At 41.1% G+C, this 26,448-nt stretch overlaps 1 protein-coding gene across 3 annotated transcripts in view; it reads left to right on the top strand.

The window, feature by feature from the left end:
* Window positions 1–26,448, top strand: part of klhdc3 (kelch domain containing 3) — a 78,043-nt gene that overhangs the window by 15,638 nt on the left and 35,957 nt on the right. Inside the window, exons 1-8 of one of the 3 annotated variants that reach the window (XM_083775686.1) lie at window positions 6,717–6,810; window positions 10,455–10,711; window positions 12,737–12,913; window positions 16,274–16,389; window positions 16,929–17,000; window positions 20,432–20,645; window positions 21,880–21,966; window positions 24,922–25,030. In XM_083775686.1, the coding sequence (XP_083631812.1) occupies window positions 10,558–10,711; window positions 12,737–12,913; window positions 16,274–16,389; window positions 16,929–17,000; window positions 20,432–20,645; window positions 21,880–21,966; window positions 24,922–25,030 (929 nt within the window). In that variant the 5' untranslated portion in view covers window positions 6,717–6,810; window positions 10,455–10,557. Of the gene's footprint in view, window positions 1–6,716; window positions 6,811–10,444; window positions 10,712–12,736; window positions 12,914–16,273; window positions 16,390–16,928; window positions 17,001–20,431; window positions 20,646–21,879; window positions 21,967–24,921; window positions 25,031–26,448 lie in introns of those variants that run through there. The other 2 variants (XM_083775688.1, XM_083775687.1) reach the window with 2 other exon arrangements.

Below are 26,448 nucleotides of genomic sequence, written 5' to 3' on the forward strand. Positions count from 1 at the left end.
CTGGCAGATATCGGACTGGGTGTAGATTCATTTCAGCAGACCCACTGGCAGATATCGGACTGGGTGTAGATTCTAGAGAATACTTCTACTGGGCTGGTCTGCAGGGCCCTTTCTTCTCCCATGCAGTCTCTCATGATGATTGAAGACCAACATCTTGTTGCCCTTTAGCTGTGTTTAAAACGGTAACAGGTACGGTCGCCCCTTTTCCATCTCGCCCCCACTACTAGAGATCGACTACTATACAATCAAATAAATATGTAGCCTATACAAGATCATTTAAAAGAGGGAGGGAAATACTAAATTAACTGTTAACTACATTAAAACATTTCGCGGGAGCGAGTTGGTAATCCTTCATGCCTTTTTAGGATAATTGACCTTAGGTAACTAACTACACAATGGAAGCCTAAGTATCCCTGTAGCCTACTGCTTTGAGATAAACAGGGTAGCTCTCTCTCTGAGAGTTTGCAAACTAATTTATCTGTACATAATAGAGATTTCCATCTTAACGGATTACAAGCTGATGCATATCCAATGAATTCCATTTGAGGTACTCATAAACTGGATGACAACTTGCAGTATTAAAGACATTGTGTTAGCATTACATCAATACAATTTTAATTATCGAATATCACACAATGCGAAAAGTCCCTGCTTAAACAGACAGCTTTATTGGTCTGAAGTGTTGAGGATTAAAAAGATCTCACTTGAGATTACATTTTTAATTCAATTAATGTGTATCTCATTATGCACCACCCAGCTTGATGTGAAGAACAAGACAATGGAGTTTCATCATAGGGTTAGGCTTGAAATAATTCTATATCACATTAATGTGGAAAAGCTATAAATAATGTGAATACGTTTTTATAGCGAGATGATAACATTTCACGACCGTTTTGAGGTCCGCTATAGCTCTTCCAATGCATGGCTTTCCGACATTACGTCATAGGCCAGCCAAGTCTGTGGACTTTTAGACTTGTTTAGAGCCTAATTATACATTCCCCCGTCCCCAGCCAAGTCTAGGGACTCATTGGACTGCAATGTTTGAGTAGGGCAAATATGATGGAATTCTTTTGCCAGCCAAGTCTATGGACTGTAATATTTGTTTAGGGAAATTATGATGTTCTTTTTTTTTGCCGGCCAAGTCTATGGATATTACTTTAATTTGTTTAGGTCAGTAAATGACAACGTAATTAAGACGCCATGGATTTGGCTGATATAAATACTGCCCTTGCTGCGCCCCTCACTTCACACAAGTGTTTTGTTTTTTTGGCTATATATGCACTATATTTTATATAGCTTGATTTCCAGAGTGGACTGTCTTGTCCCAGACCTTGTGGATGCTCCGAGGGGGCAGCCAGTCATGGACAGCTGTCGTAGCCCAGAGTAAAGCACAATCTCCCCATTATGCCTGACCTGCAGCTGGCATGGGGACGGAATGCATGTACACAATGAATCAATCAAAGACCCTCCTAAGTGGACCAGACCTGTGGAGTGGTAATAATACAGGCCGTTCCATAAGGGGGCAGCTGCCTGTAATAATATGGCTTTACAGTACCATAATCCCCCTGTAAGGGGCTCTGCTTTCACCTCAGCTGCCCCATTCTGGCCCAAATACATGCATACTTTCACCCCATAATTCAATCATTTTGACCTGAACAATTTGCATACTGTATTATATGTCATATGATATTGATAGGGTTATACTTACATAATTATGTTTCTCCACCCATTTTGGGCGGGAACCCTTTTTGTGTTTACATTATGTTATGCTTTAGCTATTGGAAAAATAGCAGATTTACAAGCTCATAGCACGCCACCGAGTGGCGCACTACGAGCTTGTAGGTCTGCTATTTTTGAAAAATTGAAGAACGACTGACATAGAAACATAGCTTTTTCAGAAAACTGTCAGGATGTAGGAGACATTTTTAGAATCTGATCTCAGGTCAAAATGGGTTAATTATAATACACTATCTCAGTTTTTTTTCTTACCTCAGATATATCAGTCCTTATGTCTCAGGTAGGCTACTTATTATAACGTCTCACGTCAGGTATACAGTACAATACAGTACCATGTGTAAATTTGGGCAGCGGTGGCCTAAGGGTTAGAGGAGCGCCCTTGTTGCCGAAAGGTTGCTGGTTCGATTCCCCGGACGGGCATGGAAAAATCTGGGTGGGGAAGTGATTGTCATCACTCACCCAACACCGCTGAAGTGCCCTTGAGCAATAAGGCACTGGACCCCCAACTGCTCCCCCTGGAGCTGCTTAGTGGCCAACAGTATAAGACTGTGGTTGTACTGGTCAGCTCCCAGGGTTGTGTGTGTGTGTGTGTGTGTGTGTGTAGGGCGTTGCTGAAAATGAGCACTTGTGCTCAGCTATACTACCCTGGGTAAATAAAGGAAACAAAATATATATATATTATTGTTTGTTTCTTATTGATTGATCTCTCTTCTCCCTTTCTTCACACTTTCTTTTACCCAAATAACATCATCATCATCATCATCATCATCATTCCAGTGCCCTCGAGGTCTGTGACACAAGCTGCTTCCACTGGTCTCTGTTGCTCATCGCCACACCCAGTTCATTCACAGTCAGTCCCGTGGCCCTACTCAGAACATCCAACTAACAAAAACCATGGAACGTGCACAAAAATGAATTTCTCCCACTGTTTTACACCTGCAAACCTGTGATGTGAGTGACCGTGACAATAATAATAATAATAATAATAATAAAAAGAAACACTGGAAAAGTGTAAAATGCAGATCTAAACCGACCCGAATACATCAGGTCATATCTCAGCTGCATGGCCGGTAATCGATGTCAGTGATCTTACTGTAGAAGCATTATACAGTATAGTAGCCTGCCCTACAGCACTTGTTCCCACATTGTTTCACGTCAAGGACCCCCAAATTGACACTAATTTGCCCGCGGACCCCCATTTGAAAAAGACATGCAGGGACCCTCATAAGAAAAGATTTTTTACGGCTCAACCTGTTTAATTTCAAGGACCTGCAGTTTGACATGTATATTAGTCTATACAGACCCCCATCATTTGTCCTTGTCATTTCTATCTCTGAGACCCCAATGTATTTTGTAAAATCAATGTTAATGTAACTCTGAGAGTGTACAAAAATGCAACCAAATGGTTCCATTTTGTACACTATCAGAGTTGGTTCCAAACTATCATTTAGCTGGGGTCCCCCTGGAACTCCCTCAAGTACCCCTGGGGGTCCCCAGACCCCACTTTGGGAACCACTGCCCGGTGCTGTTACTGAATATGTTACTGTAGGAGCCACAGAACCACTTTTTGCACTTTCAGTAAGCACTGCACTGACAGTGCTTACACAGTGCACTGACATTGGAAAAAGTCATTCCAAAAACATGTGCGACAGCGCCATCTATTGTAATAATTAGGTTACGAGATGGAGAGAGAGAGAGCCAGATCCTGGATTTTTTTTCTTTTGTAATTGTTACATGAGTGTGTTATTTCTCCTTGCCTTTCTATTCATAGGCTACTTCAACACGTGTGCAACATATCTTCCACTTATACGTATGACGTCAGATGTGGGGCAGGAAAAACACAATACCCATGTACCTGTCTAAATACTTCCTTAATGTCAACGAAGTCCACACCCACAACACCAGAGGGAGTTCAGCAAACCATGTGCAAAACCCAGATTCGGCACAAACAAGGGACTAAATTAATTTCGCTCCTATGCCACCAAAATGTGGAACGCCCTACCAACGGTCATTAAGACATACAAATACAGTTTTTAAATGTACAAATATTTATTTTCAAACACAAAAGGGACCGTTATCAATCATACAGTCCAGGTTGGTGTGATATAAAATGTAAATTAGTCTTTGGCACACGGGCAGTCGGTGTACAACAATAAAAACATAACCCAGCAACAGTGGTCATCTGGCTGTGGGGATTATAACATTTATTTAACTGCTATGTCCACAGCAGTATTGGCACAGACAGGAAATGCTTCTCCCAGTTAGAAGCATAGAAAGAAATACAAGAGACTGGGAAGGAGATAAATAATAGTGTAAGATAATGTGGTACAGCAATGTTGTGTGTGTGTGTGTGTGTGTGTGTGTGTGTGTGTGTGTGTGTGTGTGTGTGTGTGTGTGTGTGTGTGTGTGTGTGTAGTGTGTGTGTGTGTGTGTGTGTGTGTGTGTGTGTGTGTGTGTGTGTGTGTGTGTGTGTGTGTGTGTGTGTGTGTGTGTGTGTGTGTGTGTGTGTGTGTGTGTGTGTGTGTGTGTGTGTGATTTGAGAAAAGGCTGAAAATCACGGAAAGGTTTTTATTTATGATTTATTTATTTTTATTCTGGGAATAATACAAGGGCTAATAGAAGTTACACGTATGGTGTGTCGTGTGTGCGATATGATGGCGTATTTACTGTTGAAAGGAATGTAATGAATGTGATTGCTGTTGGACCTGTAAATTACAACAAAACAAACTAAGGCACTGGTTGTGGTACTTCCTGGTTTACCAGAATGGGGTTCAACTCCCTGCGGTGCTCGGCTCAATTTGTTGTATTTACATGGTTAATTTTGATATTCTGCTCATTTGTGTTGCCTTTTCATAGCTGAACGACTTTCGTGTTCATGGTTTCAGAAGTAAAAACTTAAAATCACATTAAATCAGAGTCATGCTATAGTCCATCGTCTTAGAGCGCATGCCATTTTTCACGATTTCGGAGGATCTGAAAAAAAGGTGAAAAGCGACAGGCTATAGTCCATCGTCTCGGAGCGCATGCTATAGGGTGCAATTTGTCACGATTTCGGAGGATTAAAAAAAAGGTGATAATTGCAGAAAAGCGAAAGGCTATAGTCCATGGTCACAGACCGCATACTGGTCAAGGTCATTTATACCGGTCACGGTTAATTATACTGGTGGAGGTCATTTATACTGGTCAAGGTCATTTATACTTGTCAAGGTAATTTATACTGGTCAAGGTAATTTACTAGTCTTATGAAGGTCATTTATACTACTCAAGGTCATTGATATTGGTCAAGGTCATTGAGCGGCACGCTATAATACGCAATTCTTTTGTTGAGGACTGAGGATTTGAAAAAGAGGTGAAAATCGCGGAGAAGCGAAAGACTATAGTCCATGGTATCGGAGGGCATACTGTAGTATGTCGTTTTTCACGATTTCTGATGATTTAAAAAAAAGGTGAAAATCGCGGAAAAGCGATAGGCCGCTATAGTCCATCGTTTTTTACGATTTCGGAGGATTTGAAAAAAAGGTGAAAATCCTCAAGAATGATGAAAAATGGCGTGCTATAGTATGCCGTACAATATGGTCAAAAATCCCACTGAGCATTTTTTGGTCTAATAGACGTCTAATATTCGTCTAAACATGGCAATAGCACAAACTTTGGCATGCTACTAGTCCAACATAATTAAACCTACCAACCCCATTCTAGCCTACTTAGGTTCATCTTACGGTGGACATGTTTGCCTGAAAAGGAATCTTTTAAATGTTTCATAGTTTTAGAAATATAGTGCTTTCAAATTTACAATGGGGCTCAATGGCAGACATTGGCACGTCAAAAAATACTTTCACCTAGAAACTCCATTCACACTTTTTATTATTCAGCTTACTGTGGAGACACATGCTGGAAAGTTTTACTTTGAAATGTTTTATAGTTTCTGAGTTATTTAACTTAAACGCCCAATGCATTCTCTATGTCTATGGCAATAGCACAAACTTTGGCATGCTACTAGTCCTGCTATTCCCACTATAGGCTGAGGAAGAAATGCCACTTAACAGTTTTCAAATCAGCCTCATGGTGGTGCTACAACAGGCCAAGTTGCGTCTCACACACACACGCACACGCACACGCACACGCACACGCACACGCACGCACGCACACACACACACACACACACACACACACACACACACACACACACACACACACACACACACACACACACACACACACACACACACACACACACACACACACACACGCACGCACACACACACACACACACACACACACACACACACACACACACACACACACACACACACACACACACACGCAAACCCAAACAAACATGTTTAAATTACTCCTAAACATTTTTCCAAACATCACACACTCTCCTATCCTCCTGTTGGAGACCTGTGCCCAGAAGGGCACTTTTTCTGCATCTCTTTAATAGGGCCCATTTAACCATATAATGCATTTGGATGGCAAAAATGGCAGATCTGCAAGTTCAGTGTCTTGAATGAGATGTGCTGTGAGTTTGCATATCTGCTATTTTCCAGCATAGGACCGTTGCACAGTGAAGTATAAACAAGGCTTTAGGATTCATAACTCGTTTTTAGAATCCTCCTCCTCCTCCTGTGTCCTCATCATGTGGCATTTTTTAAATCCTGCATCCTCCCGTATGAGTTCTCATTGGAAAATTGCTATCCTGACCTTTAAAAAAATATACATTTTCTGTTTATTAAAGAGCTGGAGAGATAGGGAGACACCCACCCGAGACTGACAATAATCAGAATGTAGAGATAGAGCTATTTAACACTTTATTTTATTTGTTTTAATCAAAAGAAATATATATATACTTCTACTGCACCTGTAATGCCACCCACCAGCCAGCCCAGCAGGGGCGCGAGCGGCTAAACTGTCACTTATTTTTCCTCACTTATGTATGTATACGTCACGAGGGTCGGGGCAAAAAAAAAAAAAAAAAGAAAAAAAAGAAAAACCAAAAAAAAGAAAAACCCTTGAGGAGAGTCACGATAACAGAACCTCTAGCTAAAAACCACCACCAACTCTTAGTTGAAGGTAAATATTATCACTCTAGCTTGAGTGCTTCATTCTTTCTCCCCGGATAATGACACCCACGAGCCGGCGTGTTTAACGTTAGCCTCCCGGTGCGAGGATTAACCACCCGGGCAAACGATATTACAAGTGTGTTATTTAGCTAACAGCACTAAAAAGGTTAGCTTCTTTAGCTAGCCCAGCGGCAGGCAGGCAGGCAGTGGCAGAGAGGCAGGCAGTGCCTCGCATCGCATCGGAGAAAGTTTAGCCCAGCCAATGTTGTTATAAACCTGCAATTAATGTTAACATTTATGATTTGGAAACCACCCGTACGTGGCGTCCACTAGCCCTCCAAGCAGAACCCAATGGTACTGAAGTTTCTGAAATTTTTTAGACCCAGACCATGGGGTCCTGTTCAAGCAGTATCCTGCCACCTGGTACGCGGACATAAATAAAACATAAACACCGTGAATACGGCCTGTCTGCGCTCTTTTGCTGCTTTTTTTCCTCTGAGGGCTTCTGAATCTGTGAACTTTAAGTACCTATACATACCGCTGTGAATATCTCCTGTGGCGCGGAAGCCGTTAAGTATTTTTAATCTTTGTTTGACCGATTTGGTCGCTTTGATTCTTCTCTTCCTTCCTTACTTGTTTATTGACACCTCATTGTACCGCCTATCTGGCTAGCTAGTGGCGCTATAGCTATGACAGAGCAGATCAGAGGCAGGAACGTAGCCGACACAAGCCAACCGCACACCGGGAGGCGGTACAATAAACGGTAAATAAACAAGAAGAATCAAAGCGACCAAATCGGTCAAACAAAGATTAAAAATACTTAACGTCTTCCGCGCCACAGGAGATATTCGCAGCGGTATGTATAGGTACTTATAGTTCACAAATTCAGAGTAACTCAAACAAAAAAAGGCAGTCAAACGCCGCAGATACGATGTTAGCGAGCATATTTATGTCCGCGTTCCAAAATTCCCATACGAAAATATAAATATGGACAGGGACCCTACACAAAGCGACATCCAAATTTCAGAAAAGCTTTATGGAGGGTTCCGAGAGGGGCTAGGCGTCCACCAGAGTTGTCTCTCTGACTCACACACAGCCATGATGCAAAGTTATGAAAGTAATAATAGTCTTAATATATTAAGGAGTAACTATAAAGTCTGTCTGCTAACCAAAGCACTGCACATATTATTATTATTGGCGATTTTGCCGTACCAAACAAAGTGGTTGCACCAGTCAGTCAGTCACCTGAGGAGATCTACAACATGATCTGTTTTCTGTTTGATAGATGCCATCTGTCCGTCCTCCCATGACAGCACCGTATTGTTGTCAAAGCCACGGGACGGTGGCAGTGGAATTGGGCTAGATCATGGGTGTGGACTAGGATAGTAGGATACCTACCTTTTTTTAGTCTGAGTGAAATGTAAACAGCACGTGGTTTACAGTCAGTCAGAGACATTGTCTATTGTTGTCTCCTGTGTATTCAAATCATCGCCATGGGGCGGGCACATGGCATAAGCAAAAAAGAACACAGTGACTGATAATACACCATCAACAAATACGAAACACTGTCATGTACAAAGGAGAAAATGATTGGTTTTCTTATTCACGAATACAACTATATTCAGTATTCAAGTATGTTGCTTTACTTTTATTTTAGGGTTATATGAAGAAATCACAAAGGGAATGAGACAGATGTATAATAGTGGACACTGGACAGTCTTTGGCTTTATGATTACAGCTAGACTTAAGATGCCTTAGTTAAGATTTAGGTTTTGGGGTCACTGAAGAAATCCGTGAGCCATCCCAGACAGTCCCATTTACCCATGACATACAGTAGCTCTGGCCCATAGCTCTACAACGCATTAGAGCCCAGAGCGACCCATGATGACAGTATTGTAAACAAAAATCTGTCTGACATTTGGTCATCCTCGCCTAACCAACACTCACTGGCCTGTGTGGCATGCTGCTGAGCGCTGGGGTGGGGTGGCTTGAAATAAGAGAAGTTACTAAAGCTAATGTCTCCCCCAACCCCAAGAGTGTTTATTTTTAAGACGGAAGTAAAAGTTGTGAGTTCATATGATAGAAATGGTGTCAGAGGAGGACACGTGGAGTTCAGCAAGGATCATCAGCATCTTCTTTTTTTCCCTTGTATTTTCACTGTACTGTGTAGGCTTATTTATAAGGCACAATGTCACGGTTGACGAGTAGTTTTATTTAGTAGCTAAAGTAAATAGAGATTTCAGTCATTCAGAGGCAGACCTATTAATCATCTGGCTCTTTAGGCTATTGGCTAGTTTCAGTATTGGCTCATGTGTCTGCATGGTTACGAAACGCTGCAGACTCTTACACACACAATGCTTGGGTGATGATGTAAGTCACTCGTTCCATAACAAAAAATTGTGCTTTTGTTTTCTGTGAGTGAGCTTACATATTTATTTTAGAGCCAGATTTTTGGCTCTGAGCCTCTGATCACCAATTACTGATGTTTTGACCAGTTTTGTAAATACGCCAAAACCTTGACATCCATTTGAAAAGTGTAGATTTGATTAAAGGTTCTAATTGAGAACATGTTTTACTTATAAACAAACAAATGCATTTGAAATACACAAATTGAACTTAATAACATTTCAAAAAGTGAGCAACTCTGTGTGGGGGTCCCCGGAAGTTCCAGACCCCGCCCGCCCGGTTTCGGCGAGCCGCCCCACGTCCGAAACTGTAGAGAAATGAGTGAGTTCTGAGTTACCATGTGGGGGTCTCTGGAGGTCCCCGGAACATCCAGACGCCAAGGGGGCTGGGCCGATTCCGGCGAGCCGCCCCACGTCCGAAACGGTTGAGAAATGACAGAGTTACTGTGTGGGGGTCCCTCTACTGTACCTCTACTGTACTTTACTGTACAGTACACAGTTCATAGAGTTCTATAGTTCCAGACAGATGGCAAACAATATTATAATATATATTATATATTATAATATATTCACTGTATTTTATATAATGTGAGCAAACATTGAGTCATATTAGTCTCTCGAGACAGACTGTTGGACACCGTTGACTCCGTCGACTAAATTCAAAGGAAATGTGGGAGCTGTTTTTCCTTTGTTTTGCCGATGGGTACCCACTACCCAGATTGCTGTCATATACATAATGTGAGCAAAACGGGTGTATTTACTTTCATACTACATAAAGTGAGCAAAATATAAAAGCCTGTGGTTCCCTCATGTCTAATAGTAGTAGTAGTCTAATAGTAGTCATTTGTTTGTATCGTGCTTGAGTGTGTGTCACCTAGACATTTTATCTCTCGTATTGTGTCCAGAGAGATTGTGTTCGCATTGCATTTCTATATTTGGAGCTGTTGTTGTAACGCCACCCGGGGGGAAGACAGGGTTGAGTGGTAGATGTAGTCTAATCTACTCCTAAAATACTCTCCTTACTTGCTTCGATAATGCCAGGGGTTTGTGGTCTGTGTCAGCAGCAGGCAGCAGCAGATCCAGCCCCATCGTTCTCAGCCCCCCAAGGGGACGATGAACCGTTCGACCCCGCCTCAACATTCCTCCTTTTTCTTTCTCCCACGACGACGACGACCAGGACTCTGACATTAACCACTGCTGATCCTTCCACATGTTTTTTTTGTTCTTCTTCTTCCAATCCCACCCCAAGTTCCCTTCACGGTGAGCGTGACTTGATGGAGTTGAAGTCAAAGTGATGGTGTAAGAAAGGGGACTGTCTCGCAGCAGCCACGGAGGCGGTGCTCAAGCGCGGGATGTTGCGCTGGTCGGTGCACCTGGAAGGTGGTCCGCGGCGGGTCAACCATGCGGCGGTGGCGGTGGGACACAAGGTGTACTCCTTCGGAGGATACTGCTCCGGCGAGGACTACGAGACCCTCCGGCAGATCGACGTACACGTCTTCAACACGGGTACGTGTTGCTATGGGAACCCAGTGTTTATGTCGTCGACTAAAAAACTATGGCGAAAAATGTTCGTCGACCACCTTTTTTCCACTGATGAGAAACTAAATGGAAACTGAATGAGCTATAATAATAATAATAATAATAATAAGCTATGATGACTCAAACTAAGACTGAATATATTGACAATTTTGTCAACGGATTAACAACTAGACTAAAATGTTAGGAAGGGACTAGTGGACAAGAGATCCAGTATAAGTCATTAAGCGACGCGTTGTGAGCTTGTAGATCTGCTATTTTCAGCAAATGTAAAATCAGCCATTACGACGGCATCAAGGCCCGCCAAAATACATTTTAGTCAACTAAATCACCTGTAGATTTAGTTGACTTAAAATCTTATGATGACATTTAGTCAACTAAAGCTAGACTAACACTAAAACATTCCAGGTGACTAAAATGTGACTAAAACAAAATGAAAACTATTCAAGAGACTATGACTAAAACTAAAATCAAAATGTGCTGCCAAAAACAACACTGCTGGAAACAACTGGTTTAACCCATTTAGACCTGAGGACGACGCATCTGTGTCGCCTTATAGCTTTTAACCACTTTTAACCGTTATTTGATACTTTGAAAGATTGCAGATCGAGCTTGTAGAGCTGCTTTAATCCCGAAAATGCAGCACAAATCATTGAATATGTGTTCTTTCGCAGTGAACATTTCCATATTTACATTCGTCATCATCTCTCTGGGGAAAAGTCTTCTTGCATCTTTAGCTGAAAGGGCAACCTATTCTAAAATGAATGTTATTCAAGGAGAGCCGAGTGTTTTCTCATTATAGAATGGTGTGACATTGCTGACATTCCACTATTACTGACGTAGGCACACACGTCTACACAGGTGTCTACTAAGTAGTTCCGGTTTCTCTTGGAGTTTCAAATTGACCTATTTTCTTTCCCTGTGACCTGTTTTCCTCAGTGTGTTGAAACACCTGTTTTGCAACTTACAAACAGTGTTTATCACTGTCTTGGATATTGACAAAGCTCGACATCCTTTAGATTTTCTCCCTTCTTCAGCTTTTGAATTGATTAGTTTGCATGTCGAGTTGGTTTTACTGCTCTATTTTCCACACATTTATAAAGGTCATATTTCCACTCTTGGTCAGATCTTAAAGGTGCAGTGAAATTAAAAAGACGTTTTTCACACTTTTAGACCATATCCGTGGTCATTATATGGGCATACCTAACAATGGATGCCAAAAAAATGTGAAAATTCTCATTTCTGTGTGTTTTTATATCAAAGGTCCATAAAAACGATTGCATTATTTATTTATTAAAACGAAAACGTGCTGCGTGATGACGTGTAGAGATACACATCGATAAAAGCCAATAACAATGAAGCTCCCCGTTTAATTTCCCATATTTGTGCGTCCGTCCATCACAGTTGCTACTGATTACAGAATATTTCCATTCCAGATAACATCCAGACAGTGTATTACTCGCTTTCAACTTAATCATCACGCTAGAATATGTATCTGAAAACATTATATGGAAGAAATAAGCCACATAACAGTAAACTGGTTGTGCTGGCCGACCATATGATTTATAAACAAATAACACCACGCTGTTGCGCCTAGCATAGCTACCGTCCCTAGCTACCGTCCCATCGCCTGAAGGGATGCGACGCTCTGATTGGTTCAGAAACTTCAGACCGGTGTTTCATGTTGAAACACCATTTTCATGTTGTTCACCATTTCCGTTTCACTGCGCCTTTAACCTACAGTATTTGCCAGCATTGCCATTTTTTTTGGTTGATAACAATGAAAATGCGCTAGGACGTGTTGTACACACGTCCTTTTGGATCCGTCGGTTGGATTAGTTACGACGTTCCCACACACGTCGTACAGCCTGAATGTGTTAAAAATGTACTACTAGTCAGGTAGTACACACATTTTCTCAAAAAGAAAATTATTGTGGTCAATGTAGTCCATTCCATACATGTTTATTGTCCTTTTCTCTTGACTTTTCGTTTCAGTGTCTTTGAAGTGGACGAAGTTGCCCCCAGTAAGAACTGGAGGACGGGAACATGCCCGCGAGGTTCCGTACATGCGCTACGGTCATACAGCCGTGCTGTTGGACGACATCATCTACATCTGGGGAGGACGCAACGACACGGAGGGTGCTTGCAACGTGCTGTATGCATTCGATGTCTGTAAGTAAACAACGTGCTGTATGCATTCGATGTCTGTAAGTAAACAACGTGCTGTATGCATTCGATGTCTGTAAGTAAACAACGTGCTGTATGCGTTCGATGTCTGTAAGTAAACAACGTGCTGTATGCGTTCGATGTCTGTAAGTAAACAACGTGCTGTATGCATTCGATGTCTAAGTAAACAACGTGCTGTATGCGTTCGATGTCTGTAAGTAAACAACGTGCTGTATGCGTTCGATGTCTAAGTAAACAACGTGCTGTATGCGTTCGATGTCTGTAAGTAAACAACGTGCTGTATGCGTTCGATGTCTGTAAGTAAACAACGTGCTGTATGCGTTCGATGTCTGTAAGTAAACAACGTGCTGTATGCATTCGATGTCTGTAAGTAAACAACGTGCTGTATGCGTTCGATGTCTGTAAGTAAACAACGTGCTGTATGCGTTCGATGTCTGTAAGTAAACAACGTGCTGTATGCATTCGATGTCTGTAAGTAAACAACGTGCTGTATGCATTCGATGTCTGTAAGTAAACAACGTGCTGTATGCGTTCGATGTCTGTAAGTAAACAACGTGCTGTATGCATTCGATGTCTGTAAGTAAACAACGTGCTGTATGCGTTCGATGTCTGTAAGTAAACAACGTGCTGTATGCGTTCGATGTCTGTAAGTAAACAACGTGCTGTATGCATTCGATGTCTGTAAGTAAACAACGTGCTGTATGCGTTCGATGTCTGTAAGTAAACAACGTGCTGTATGCATTCGATGTCTGTAAGTAAACAGCAGCAGACTGCCCCGTTAACCCAATAAAAAGTATTCTGAAAGAATATATATTCAAAGATTTATGCCACATTTTCACGATTTTTCAAAAATAGCTGACCTACAAGCTCGTAGCGCGCTATGAGCGTGTACTAGATCTGCTATTTTTCAATAGCTAAATAATGCTTAGTTAAAACACAAAAACGGGTTCCCGTCCAGAATGTGTCAACACTCATTGAACAGAATGTCAAGGTGCATGGCTAACTAAGGCCTAATAAAAAAAAACTTTGGTTTCCGGTTGCCGACCGACTCTATTAAATATGCGCGACTCATATTATTTTATTGGCATTTGGTGAAAAAAAAAAAAAAAAAAAAAAGAAGCTCAGAATGCGACCGATTAAGACCCAAAAGGTCTTTATTAAAATTAAAATTATCTTTGATGAGACCATTGGGACGCGCGAAGTCAAAATAAAGTTTTCTTTCGTCTAAAATATCACGTGCGCAAATGTTTTGGAATGCGTCATCGCGAGGAGACGCACAACACAACAGTGACAACATACAGCATGGACCTGTGCACGGTGTCTGACTGTCTGTGACTGTCCACTGCCCGTGCAAAGCACCGCCACAGATCATACGATTGAGTACAAAAACATTTGAAGACATAATTAAGGAGGTGAAACCGTGCCGGTGTCGGTTTAAGTCCGCAGAAGGGAGACACGACCGAGCGGATAAATGGACTATCATCTCAGCCGACATACTCTCCCCCCCCCACCCTGGAGCCTCTAGGCGCCCAGGCTGGGTGCGTGCTGGGCATGTTTGACTTTCGGTATCTATAGCCCTGAGATGCGAGGAGGAGGAAACCCATTCGGCTCATGCTTCTACCCCGTCAGAACGTTAGCTAACGTTAGCTTAGCCCCATATATGTGCTCGGAGCTACAGAATGAGCGTAGGGAGAGGAGAGGGCACATATGGGGCTAACGTTAGCTATGTTTTTGTCTTTTAATAACTAGCACTATAGCTATGTTGATGCCAGCAACACGTTCTAACTTTTTATGTCAAAACATGAATGGGCGTAGGGAGAGGAGAGGGCACATATCATATATGGGGCTAACGTTAGCTATGTTTTTGTCTTTTAATAACTAGCACTATAGCTATGTTGATGCCAGCAACACGTTCTAACTTTTTATGTCAAAACATGAGCTGGAAAGCAGAGGTTGTTTTACGTTAGGTGGGTTGTTGCTGACACCACCGTTACCTAAAACTGGATGGCCAATAAATGAAGTACACGTGATTTCACAATGTTTACAAGCATGAAAGATTCATGCCACCCCAAAACACAGGCGCAACTAAATAAAATAGGGGGCTTGCAAATGTAGTCTTACTTAGACCTGCCATGATTCCACAGTTCAAATGAACTGAGTTGCAGGCAGGAGGAGGGGCAGCAGTTTGACGTGACTGTGCATTTCATTACTGTCAGAGCCTTCTAGTTACTGTAAGACAGTACAATTTACAATTTAGGCATTTATCAGACGCTCTTAATCCAGAGCGATTTACATTAAGCAAGAACAAAAAGCATGGGAATACATCACATAAAAATAATTTATCATGAAACATGCGTATTAAGTATTCAACCAGTGTGTGGACATTCTATTCAAAGTTTTCAAATGTTTAGCTGTAGGCATGTAGACGTAGTGTTAAGTGTACTTGAACCATTCATTATTTAAAATATGGTATTTCAGGCAAATATTGAAGTTATTAAAAAAGAAGCCTATCCATCATTGCCGTAGGAAAAAAAAAAGTTTAAAAAAAATCCTCTCTACCCATCCTTCCCACGAAAAAATAAATAAAAATAAAATAAATTCCTTGCTACCCAACTTTCCCACGAAAAATAAAATAAAAAAATAAAATAAAATAAATTCCCTACCTACTCAGCCCAAAAATGACAGCCAATCGGAAACCAAAGTTTTTTTTTTGTAATGTTCTTTCATTGAAAGAAATGCGTCCATTGCTTTTAAATCAACGAAAGGACAGTATTGAGTGCTGGCTAGTTGTCTTGTTTTCTTGTAAAACCTGCCCCATTGTTGATGTTAAGTGATATATATTCACCTGTTTGGTGCATTGATGCCAGGGGAGAAAGAGCAGGGAAGCCTGTCTTTGTAAGAGAGGGGCAGATACTAGGGCATTAAGCAACTAGTCGACTAGTTTACTAGTCGACAAGTCGATTTTGTAGGCCTCAAGATCAGGTAGATTATAGTTATAGTCACCAATGTACATACACAGTTTTACATGTACAAATATTTATAAAAAAAAAAATGAAATTATTTATTTTTTATTTAGGTAGGTAGTTAAGTAGTTAAACAACTAGTCGACTAGTAAACTAGGCAACTAGTCAACTAGTAAAAATGACTAGAAGTGAATGCCCGAGCAGATACAGATACTGTAGTTGTTTCCATTTATAGTAAGCTGTGACAACTGCAAAATGATGTGCAATATACTTGTTCTCTCCACAACATGCTCTCTCTAAACGTTCTCAGCCTTCTGGAGCGCAACGGAAGAGCTTTGCAGGAATGTCATGTCCTGAGTTAATGTTTATTAATGGTCCTCAGACACCCACAGATGGTTCACGCCCAAGATCTCTGGGACCGTTCCAGGGGCGAGGGACGGCCACTCGGCATGTGTCTTGGGGAAGGTCATGTATATCTTTGGAGGATACGAGCAGCTGGTGAGTCTTCGTCTTCGGGCCCTCTCCGTCCTCACGTTGAGACTTTTTGTGAATACTGGACAACTCACCCCGGTGCGTGCCCGTTTTTCCTCCCGGAAAATTCACCAGTGAGGGGGATAACTTTGTAATATTATGCTATTGGCTGTTTGTATTATTTTTGGAAAAATATAAAAAGATACTCCTGTGGAAAGGCTATATTATTTTACTTATATTGACCCTATAAACAATTTAGTATTATTTAGTATATGTAAGGTTTTGCACACTCAAATGGTACCTCGTCAGATAATCCCCACATATCCTACAACAACTTCTGTGAACAGTCTTCATTGTAGTAGCTTTTCATAAATTATATTTGTACTTAGGCTGTCTGCTGTCATGAAAGTTTATAATTAGTCTGCTGTCCAGCCTCTCTCACCCCTCACTGGAGAAAATTCTGGGAGGAAAACAGAAACGGGGTGAGTTGTCTTGTTACCCTTTTTGTTCTGTGGGGCTTTTGAATGAAGATTGAACTCCTCTCTTTCCCTGTGCTTCGTTCACAGGCCGACTGCTTCTCCAATGACATCCACAAGCTGGAAACCACCACGATGGTCTGGTCTTTAATTAACGCCAGAGTGAGTTGAAACCCATCACCGGGTCCCATTGTTTCACTATAACCCTTTTTGACCTACAAATATCTTCTAAAATCCTACACAGTTTTCTGAAAAAACCTATGTTTCTGTGTCAGTGGTGCTCAACCTTTTTCATGTCAAGGACCCCCAAAAATATATGGATTTGGCCGCCGACCCCCCATCTGAAAATATGTTGTTCCAGGGACCTCCCAGAAGCAAAGATTTGAGTGAAAAACATTAGCTCTGGAAGAATAATATATTCAAAGATTTGCGTCACATTTTCACGATAAAAAAAAATAGAGTGCCGCGCTATGAGCTTGTAGATCTGCTATTTTTCAATAGCTAAAGCATAACATAATGTTTAAAAACACCAAAAGGGGTTCCCGTTCAGTATGGGATAAGCCAAATGACACGCTGTGACTCCCTGTGCGCCCATCCATCCAAGTACACTACACACACAACATAGATGAATATAATAGCCAGGAGAAATGCAGGGGATGTAGAGAACGTAGTGGGCACTGGGCAAGGTGTCAGCTTACGATAAAAGCACTGTGTTGGAACTCGGGCATAGCCAACAGGGATTCCAGGGGTTGGCATTACACAGCCACACAGACAGACATGCCTGGTGGTCATATTGACTGGACACACAGTCTCACACACACACACGCACGCACGCATGCACGCACGCACGCACGCACAAGCACTGCTCTGCTCGCTAATGCAGTTCCCTGGTAGGAAGCCAAAGTACAACGAGGCTCATGGAGGATTTTATTTTACACTCTCCTCCTCATGGGGTAACAAATGTACTGTATGAGAGGCAGCCTCCGTCTCTCTCTCTCGAGGAATTGATCCCGTGGTTGGACCTGGTTTTGAATCTGCTTGTTTACGTGGAGTGGAATGCTTTGCCCTGCAAGGTAAAGGTTACTGTCAAAGCACTCTGTTGGCAATCAATCATTAAGCCAACAGGATGCAGGGTCACCTTATTATAACATCACCTGATAGCTACTGTTATTATAGTTCAATTAAACAATTAGATTTTTCTCCATTTGCTATTCGCTCTTATTAGTCCTTTGCGGATAACGTTTTGTCATTGAGCTGATTACTGTTGGCTATTTCTAGAGATTTAGACCTTCATGTGATAGGCTTATAACACAGTTGAAACCATCCACGTCTACCTGCTATTCTGTTTTAACCCATTCTGGGACGGGAACCCCTTTTGGTGTTTTAAGCATTATGTTAGCAAAAAAATAGCAGATCTACAAGCTCATAGCAAGGCACCGAGTGCCGCGCTACGAGCTTGTAGATCTGCTATTTTGTGAGAAATCGTGAAAATGTGTCGCAAATCCCTGGGGTCCCTGCCTGGAACAACATATTTTCAGATGGGGGTCCGCGGCCAAATACAGATAATTCTAGGTGGTCCACTGACATAGAAACATATAGGGTTATGATTTAGAAGCCAGGCATTTGTAGAATCGTCCTCAGGTCTAAATGGGTCAACAAATGCAAACCTGTTCTATTTCTAGTAGTCGTTTGTCATTGATGTGCAATATCTCGTAGCCATTGGCTGCGAAATTGGCTTTATTTACATTTGATGACTGCATTACACAATTTAGTTGTTTTACAGTTGTTGTTTTTGTACCCCAGTGTCCATTTAACCACATCAGCCCTATTTATTTTAGAAATAGAGATTCGTTGAACATTTTCACAATGAAATGCCCCAAAATAGGGACACGCCATGGTTAAAGAACATGCTTTTGTAACTTACACCCAGGAGAACAATGCCAACACATGGTGGAAGTTGAGACACGTGGAAAAAAAGGCTTTGTCATGGATAAAAGGCATGCTTAAAGGCAAAAGGATTGCATGCTTGTCTTTTGTCTGGCATGTTCATTCAGTTTTCAAAGCCTGATCGGCTTGACATTTCATTATATTTGCCTTTCATCTATGCCTTGCTTGTGTGCGCCGGGCCCGTGGCAATGTTTGTCTTGCCCAGATTTGTAAAAAGGCCTAGGAAGGAAAAGCCTCTGTGGTGTGTGTTTTTTGGCTAACGAAAATGAGACGACGTGAATTCACTTTTTTGGCCTCGTGTGTGTTTCTCTTTGCATTTCAGTACTACCAACACTAGGTGGCAGTCTTGACCTTTTGATTTGGTATGGCCTTTTTTGGGTGCCAGTGGAGTCCAGAGTCCACACACAGGATGTGAATGGATGGTTACTGGATGCAACAGTTCCAGGGCATTAGTTCAGTTATAATACACAGATCAACAGTTCCAGGGCATTAGTTCAGTTATAATACACAGATCAACAGTTCCAGGGCATTAGTTTTTAGTTTTAGTTTTAGTTTATTTGCACAATAAAAAACAGTACAAAAAGGTAACATCAATAGAAGTGTGAGGTGTGTGCAGGTGAGAAAAGAAACCCAGGGAGGGCTTATATGAGGTTCTCACCAAAGTTAATATACAATTTAACAATATTAAATATATAATATAATATAATATAATATAATATACAAATAGTAAGACAAAGTAATCAAACATAGGTATGTAAAATAACAAAAACAAAAACAAGAAATACATTATTTACACTTGTGAAGTGTGTGTGTGCGTGTGTGCGTGCGTGTCAATTGGAGAGGGTAACTTCAAGAGGCTGGCCCTCAATCTATGTTTAAAGTTACAGAGTGAAGATGCAGAGTTGGCAATAAGTATGTGTGAATTCCAAAGTAAAGAACCTCTGACTTTTATGGAGAACTGGCTAAGAGTGGTACGGCTGTAGTTCAGTTATAATACACAGATCAACAGTTCCAGGGCATTAGTTCAGTTATAATACACAGATCAACAGTTCCAGGGCATTAGTTCAGTTATAATACACAGATCGACCGCTGATCAAAACCTTCACAGAGGGGAAACTGAATCAAACGAGAGAAAGAAACAAATTGATTCTGAGATTCATTATTTAATACTTTGTTGTACATCGTCGTTGCTTGCTGAATGACAAACACATTTTCACGAGGCCACTTAAAAACAGTTTTCTATCCGTTTTATATATAATATAATAATAATAATAATAACTTTATTTATATAGCACTTTTCTGGACAAAGTCACAAAGTGCTGCACAACAAATTCACAGGAAAATCGAACACATCCAAACGGATGCACCACAGCTTGATTCTTTAGATAAATGATTAAAAAAATATATATATATATTCTTACAGAGCCAACGTTTTTAAATCTTTGCTCCTGGGGGGGGGGGGGTCCCTGGAACAACATAATATTGGGGGTCCTTGACATGAAAATACTTGAGAACCACTGACATAGAAACGTAGATTTTTCAGAAAACTGTCAGGATTTAGAAGACATTTGTAGAATCGTTGTCAGGTCTAAATGGGGTTCCGATATTTCAGCCACAACCTCTAACCCGGTGTTCTGTCTCTGCAGGGCACTCCTGCACGTTGGAGAGACTTCCACTCGGCCACAATCATCGGGACGAAGATGTTTGTGTTCGGGGGCCGAGCGGACCGGTTCGGGCCCTTCCACTCCAACAACGAGATCTACTGCAACAAGATCCGAGTCTTTGACACGGAGTCCAACAGCTGGATGGGAACGAACTCAGTGCAGCCTCTCCCCGAGGGACGCAGGAGTCACTCAGCTTGTAAGACCCAGCATGCATGCACAGAGCCAGTGTTGTTTTTGGCAGCAAATTTTAGTTTTATTCATAGTCTTTTTAATAGTTTTCACTTTTTAGTTTTAGTCACATTTTAGTCACCTGGAATGTGTTAGTGTTAGTTTAGTTTTAGTCGACTAAATGTCATGAGATTTTAGTCGGCTAAATCTACAGATGATTTAGTTGACTAAAATGTATTTTGGCACTTGCAACCAAGTGTAAACATTATGACCTGATACTGGATCTCTTCTCCACTAGTCCCTTCCTAACATTTTAGTCTGTAGTTTTTATTTGCTGACCAAAAATGTCAGCATATTTAGTCTTATAGTTTTAGTCATCATAGCTTAGTTTTCATTTAGTTTCCATATAGTTTTTGTCAGTGAAAAAAAGGTCGTCTTAGTTGTATAGTCGACAAAATCAACACTGCACAAAGCAGTGCCCCTAATGGTTTGATTCACCTCTGAAGTCAGAATAATAATCCACCACAGTATGGACACGTTGTCGCTTAGTGTCTCATTGTCTTTTGATCCGGCACGTTGAATCTGAATAGTTGCATTCGGGGGTCTCCTAATATATATGGTAATGTGATGAGTCTGACACGTCAAGAAAAAGATCAAAGCAATCCGCCTTTTTCCATTTGAAAGCCTTTAACAACTTTAAAGGGACTCGTTGGAAGATTTTAAATGTGAAACGGGTCATTTGATGTCATCTATAGTATTCTCCTCATGGCTCAGACATGTTCCCATGTTGTGGCTGCAAGCTCTATGTATGTATGTACACTACACATTTTTTTTTTGGCACACTATATATGATCTGTTTACAGATCCAAGAACAATGGGATTTAAGTTCAAAATCAGCAAAGTGGGCCTTTAAGAATGCAGTTATGCATGCAAAAAGCTCTAATTCTCATGTGTATCGTTTGTGTATATTTTGAGTGCCAATGCCCTTCACAGATTGCCAGCCATGTGCCTTTGAGCCTGTTTGAGGGGAAAGTATCTAAATTATAAATAGCCAGGGCTGGGCTCATTGGTTCCTCCACATAAGCCATTCTAAGACGCCAGAAGAGCCTATTTTCTACTTCTGTTCATTCATGCTCGACAAAACAAATTGAAATGATATTATTCGGTGGGGTTTTCTACATCATACTGTGTTTTGTAAATGTCATGATCTTTCTTGATAGATTTTACAACAGATTTTTTTTATTTTATCTGTATATTTTCAGTTTCCTACAATGGAGAGCTGTATATTTTCGGCGGCTACAACGCTCGCCTGGACCGGCACTTCAATGACTTGTGGAAATTCAATCCAGGTGATTCAGCATTAATTCACTCTCTCATGACGAGCCATGTCAGCTTTGGTACTACGGCAGCAACGTTGCTGTAAAGAGCCTGGCAACGCCACTAATCATGTCTATGCCGTTGTTTGAATTAGTTTGTTTTCTTTCTGTGCATCTTTTATTTTCTGGCTGACTCTGTGTTTACTTCTCTGGAGGGGAAACACATGCTGTCTCTCCTGACCCAATTTCTCCTCCTCTCCCTCCTTTGTGGAGAGAGACAAACTTCCCTCTCTGCTGCTATTGTCATTCTCAAGATGACTGATCTGCATCGTTTATTCTCTCTCTCTCTCTCTCTCTCAGTCTCTCTCTCTCTCTCTCTCTCTCTCTCTTTCTCTCTCTCTCTCTCTCTCTTTCTCTCTCTCGCTCTCTCCATCTGTTAGAATCAGCTGTATCAGGTTGCTTCTTGAATCATCACTTGTTGTTGTTGTAGTTTTATGTGTTCTAAACATAAACCTGGTGTCCCTATTTTGGGAAAGTCGTTATGATGTCGGAACTTTCAAAAACGGCTAAACAAAATTTCATAAGAAAATAGAACAAAATCTATGGACTTTTTATGTATGTTTAGAGTACGATGTTTGTCTAAAGTAGTGAGGCGCCGAGAGAGAGGTTTAGAGTTAACACTAGATGAAGTGGGAATGCTAAAGTTTAAACCCCAAAGTACTGAAACAATGTAATTCATTAGTAAACAATAACCTGAATTGGTAGCCTCTACTTATCGTTGATATTCACATACTCTACCTTTTATCATTGAATAGCTGACCATTTAATTGCACAAAATAATTTGATTGCTATGGAAATGGAACTCTAACAAAATTGTGTTTGACACACTGGGCGAGTTCTCCAGTTACCGACATCACAAAGCTATCCAGGTGTTCCATCAGTCGGGGCTAAGCCTGTCTGATCTCTGCGTTTCTCAGGTCCATATCTTATCAAAGGGACACTGATGGAGAAGGTAACGGGCAATCTCAAAGCTTTTCCATCCAGCTGAGCTGAGATGAAACACTGTTCTGGCTTTAAATCGTCCACCCTTAGCAATTTATTGGTGCAATGTTAAAGCAGTCCACTAGAGGTCACTGCCTGTGTTATAATGTTGATACCCCAGCTTGTTGCTATAGAGATGTAGTGATGCCAATATGAGCGTGGAGCCTTCATCCTTATATGGAATGATGGAGAGGGTGTCGAGGACGGTGTCCTTGTTTTGTTTTGTACCAACGTACGTGACACTGTAGTAGGGGGCTGTGTGTGTGTGTGTGTGTGTGTGTGAGTGATATATATATTCTGGGGCAGATCTCGCAAAGACTTGACCAATCAGTACCACATTTCTTATGCACGCTGCCAGTAGGCCACACAAACAGCACAACTCCCTGATGCTGTGTGAATATTTTATACATTTTTAGTTTACGGCCAGCACCAACAAAAACGGGAGTTAATGGGGGTCGGCTTGGGGTGAACTTCGCTCCAAGTCCAGAGATGACTCGCATCACGGTACTGCAAAATAAAATAAAATAACTTCATATTTATTTTATCACTTGCCAGAAAAGTCTTATCATTTCTCAGTCCCATGCTGGCCTCTGTTGTTGCTAAACATAGAGTGGATAATGGGTTTATGTAACGTTAATGATTTCTGTAGCTGCGACAACGTATAGCCGAGCCGAGTGTAATCAAAACTTGCAGAACTGTAGGTCCGTCTTTAAAGCTATTTGCTGGAAAAAGCCATTTAAATCGAATCTACTGTTTCATAGACTGGACACTAGGGTGCTGTGTGTGGTGGGGGGGTGGTGGGGGGGGGGGATGTATGGCCCTTAGAGAATGTTGGTGCTCTAGTTTTTGTCCCCTTTTTATTTTCTTGTTTCTCTCTAGACATTATTTGACTGGTTCACATAATATATATTATACAGTATTTGTCTGCATGTCTGAATGCATTAACCACTTAAAGGAGAATTCCATGCTACATAGAAGGCTTTCTTAACTTTATTTGTAGTTGTTACGTCCACACCAAAGAGGTCCAGGTGTTATTTTGTGCAAAATCACATTTTTGGCTATTTCCTTCCCCTACCATAAGCTCTCAATAAATTGAATTGCATTGAATTGGGCATTGGGTTTTTGTGCTAATTCGCTTATTTCCATCGCTCAAAAATCATTTTTTTTCATTTTCTCTTCAAAATGTAAATAGTATCCCAAGTGGCACACTTTACTACTTATCTCAATGGAAATAAGCAAATTAGCACAAAAACCCAACCCCCATTGAGGGCTTATATTAGGGGAAATAGCAAATAATGCACTTTTGCACAAAATAACACCTGGACCTCTTTGTTGGGGACGTAACAATAACAACTACAAATAAAGGTAAGAAAGCCTTCTAGCATGGAATTCTCCTTTTTAAGCACAAAAACGGCTCACTTTACAACAAGCTCACAACCAGTGTGCAATCACGCAAGCATTGCAGATTTATCTATTTTTAGAATAGAATAGAATTATTTTACTTGTGTATAAAGCTCTCAATGGTCTCGCACCTTCCTACCTACATGACTGCCTGCCTAAATATGTCCCAAACCGCCCCCCTAAGGTCTTCCACTGCTGGCCTGCTCGCTTTGCCTAAAAAAATGGCAACTAAAAAATACAGAGAAGCAGCTTTTTGCTTCTACGGGCCGACGGCATGGAACAAACTCCCACTGTACCTTCGACAGGCAGCCTCTGTAGACATTTTTAATGCACAGCTCAAGACCCACTTCTACACCATTGCTTTTAATTGATCTTTTATTTTGTGTTATTCATGTCCTCACTGTATTGCATTACTGCTTGTTTTTTAATGTTTATACCTTGCTTTTCTTTTTTTATTATTATTATTTTGGAACAATCTTTGAAATCCTTTGAAAATGTTCACTTATCTTCTGAAGTTGTTAACACCTGTATGTGTTGGAACTACAGAGGCGTTCTCCTGGAAGAAGGTCGAGCCCAGGGGGAAAAGCCCGTGTCCGCGGAGACGACAGTGCTGTTGCATGGTGGGAGATCGCATCATCCTCTTTGGAGGAACTAGGTGAGGCAGTGATGCTATTTCAAAACTTGTTATTAATCTGTGACTATATGCGATTACTCATGCTGGCTACAGTAGCGCATTCTAATGCCTTGTCTTCAATTTAAATTAGCCGTCTAGCCGTATGTGGTTGTCTTAACGGATTTATAGGTTCGAAATGCCCAAAATATCACTTGACTGTTACACTTGACTCTAATGTGGTCTAAATAAGCTCTAAAATGCTTGCAAATGTACTATTTTGCCCCCCATCCAAGAGCCGGCTCCTCAATTCCTACCCTTTTCTGCATCATATCAAAGAAATGTACAGAAGGTAGTCCCGGTATTCTACGAATAACGGTGGTGCCAACCGTCTGGCATAATTAATCCATGGTTTGAAACAACATTTTGAACCATTTTTCTTTTGCTAGCCTGTCTGTGCCAAATTTAACCCATTTTGGGCGGGAACCCCTGTTGGTGTTTTAAGCATTCTGTTACAATTTAGGCATTTAGCAGACTCTCTTAATCCAGAGCGACTTACATTAAGCAAGAACAAAAGCATGGGAATACATCACATAAAAGCATTTATCATGAAACATGCGTAAGCTAAGAAAGTAACAGTGGAATATCTATATAATGAAACTATACATATATACTACTATGCTATACATATGTACTATGGTGTGCTATGACTATATACAATGCAATTATAGTGCTGTCTACATAACATGCTATAAGTCTGTATCAAATGCTATCTAAGTCTACGGAAGTGCTATCTAAGGGGGTAGGGTAAGTGCTATGGGCCATGATGGAGTCTGAAAAGGTGTGTTTTCAGACTACGGCGGAAGATTGGGAGTGATGCTGCAGTTCTGACTGCAATGGGAAGTGCATTCCACAGTGTTATACTTTAGCTATTGAAAAAAATTATCTACAAGCGTGCTATGAGTTTGTAGATAGTTTTTTTGTAGGTCTGCTATTTTTGAAAAGTCGTGAAAAAGGGGCCGCAAATCTTTGAATATATATTTCAGAGCGAACATTTTTAACAAAAATATTGGCTTCTGGGGGTTCCCTGGAACTACATATTTTGAGATGGGGGGTCCGTGGCCCAATAGAGATAATTCTGGGGGTCCTTGACATGAAAAAGGTTGAGCACCACTGACATAGAAACATGTTTTTTTCAGAAAAATGTCAGGATTTTAGAAGCCATTTTGGGTCCAAAATGGGTTTTAAACATGGATGTGCATTCCTGTTAAGGAACGTTCCTTCTTGTTGAGCCGTCTGCTCTATTCTAAGCCAGGCCTGAGTAGAAACAACTGTATGTTGTTGTTGTTGAAGACATGCTTCCTACTACTAGTCTCCATCATAGGCCTGACTCACACCTTTGCATCTAGCATACAACATTGATGCATGCTACAGTAGATGTATGAAAGGGTTTGTTTACATCT

Source organism: Protomyctophum parallelum (genome assembly GCF_964188405.1).
Source record: "Protomyctophum parallelum genome assembly, chromosome: 10".
Classification (NCBI taxonomy): Eukaryota; Metazoa; Chordata; class Actinopteri; order Myctophiformes; family Myctophidae; genus Protomyctophum; species Protomyctophum parallelum.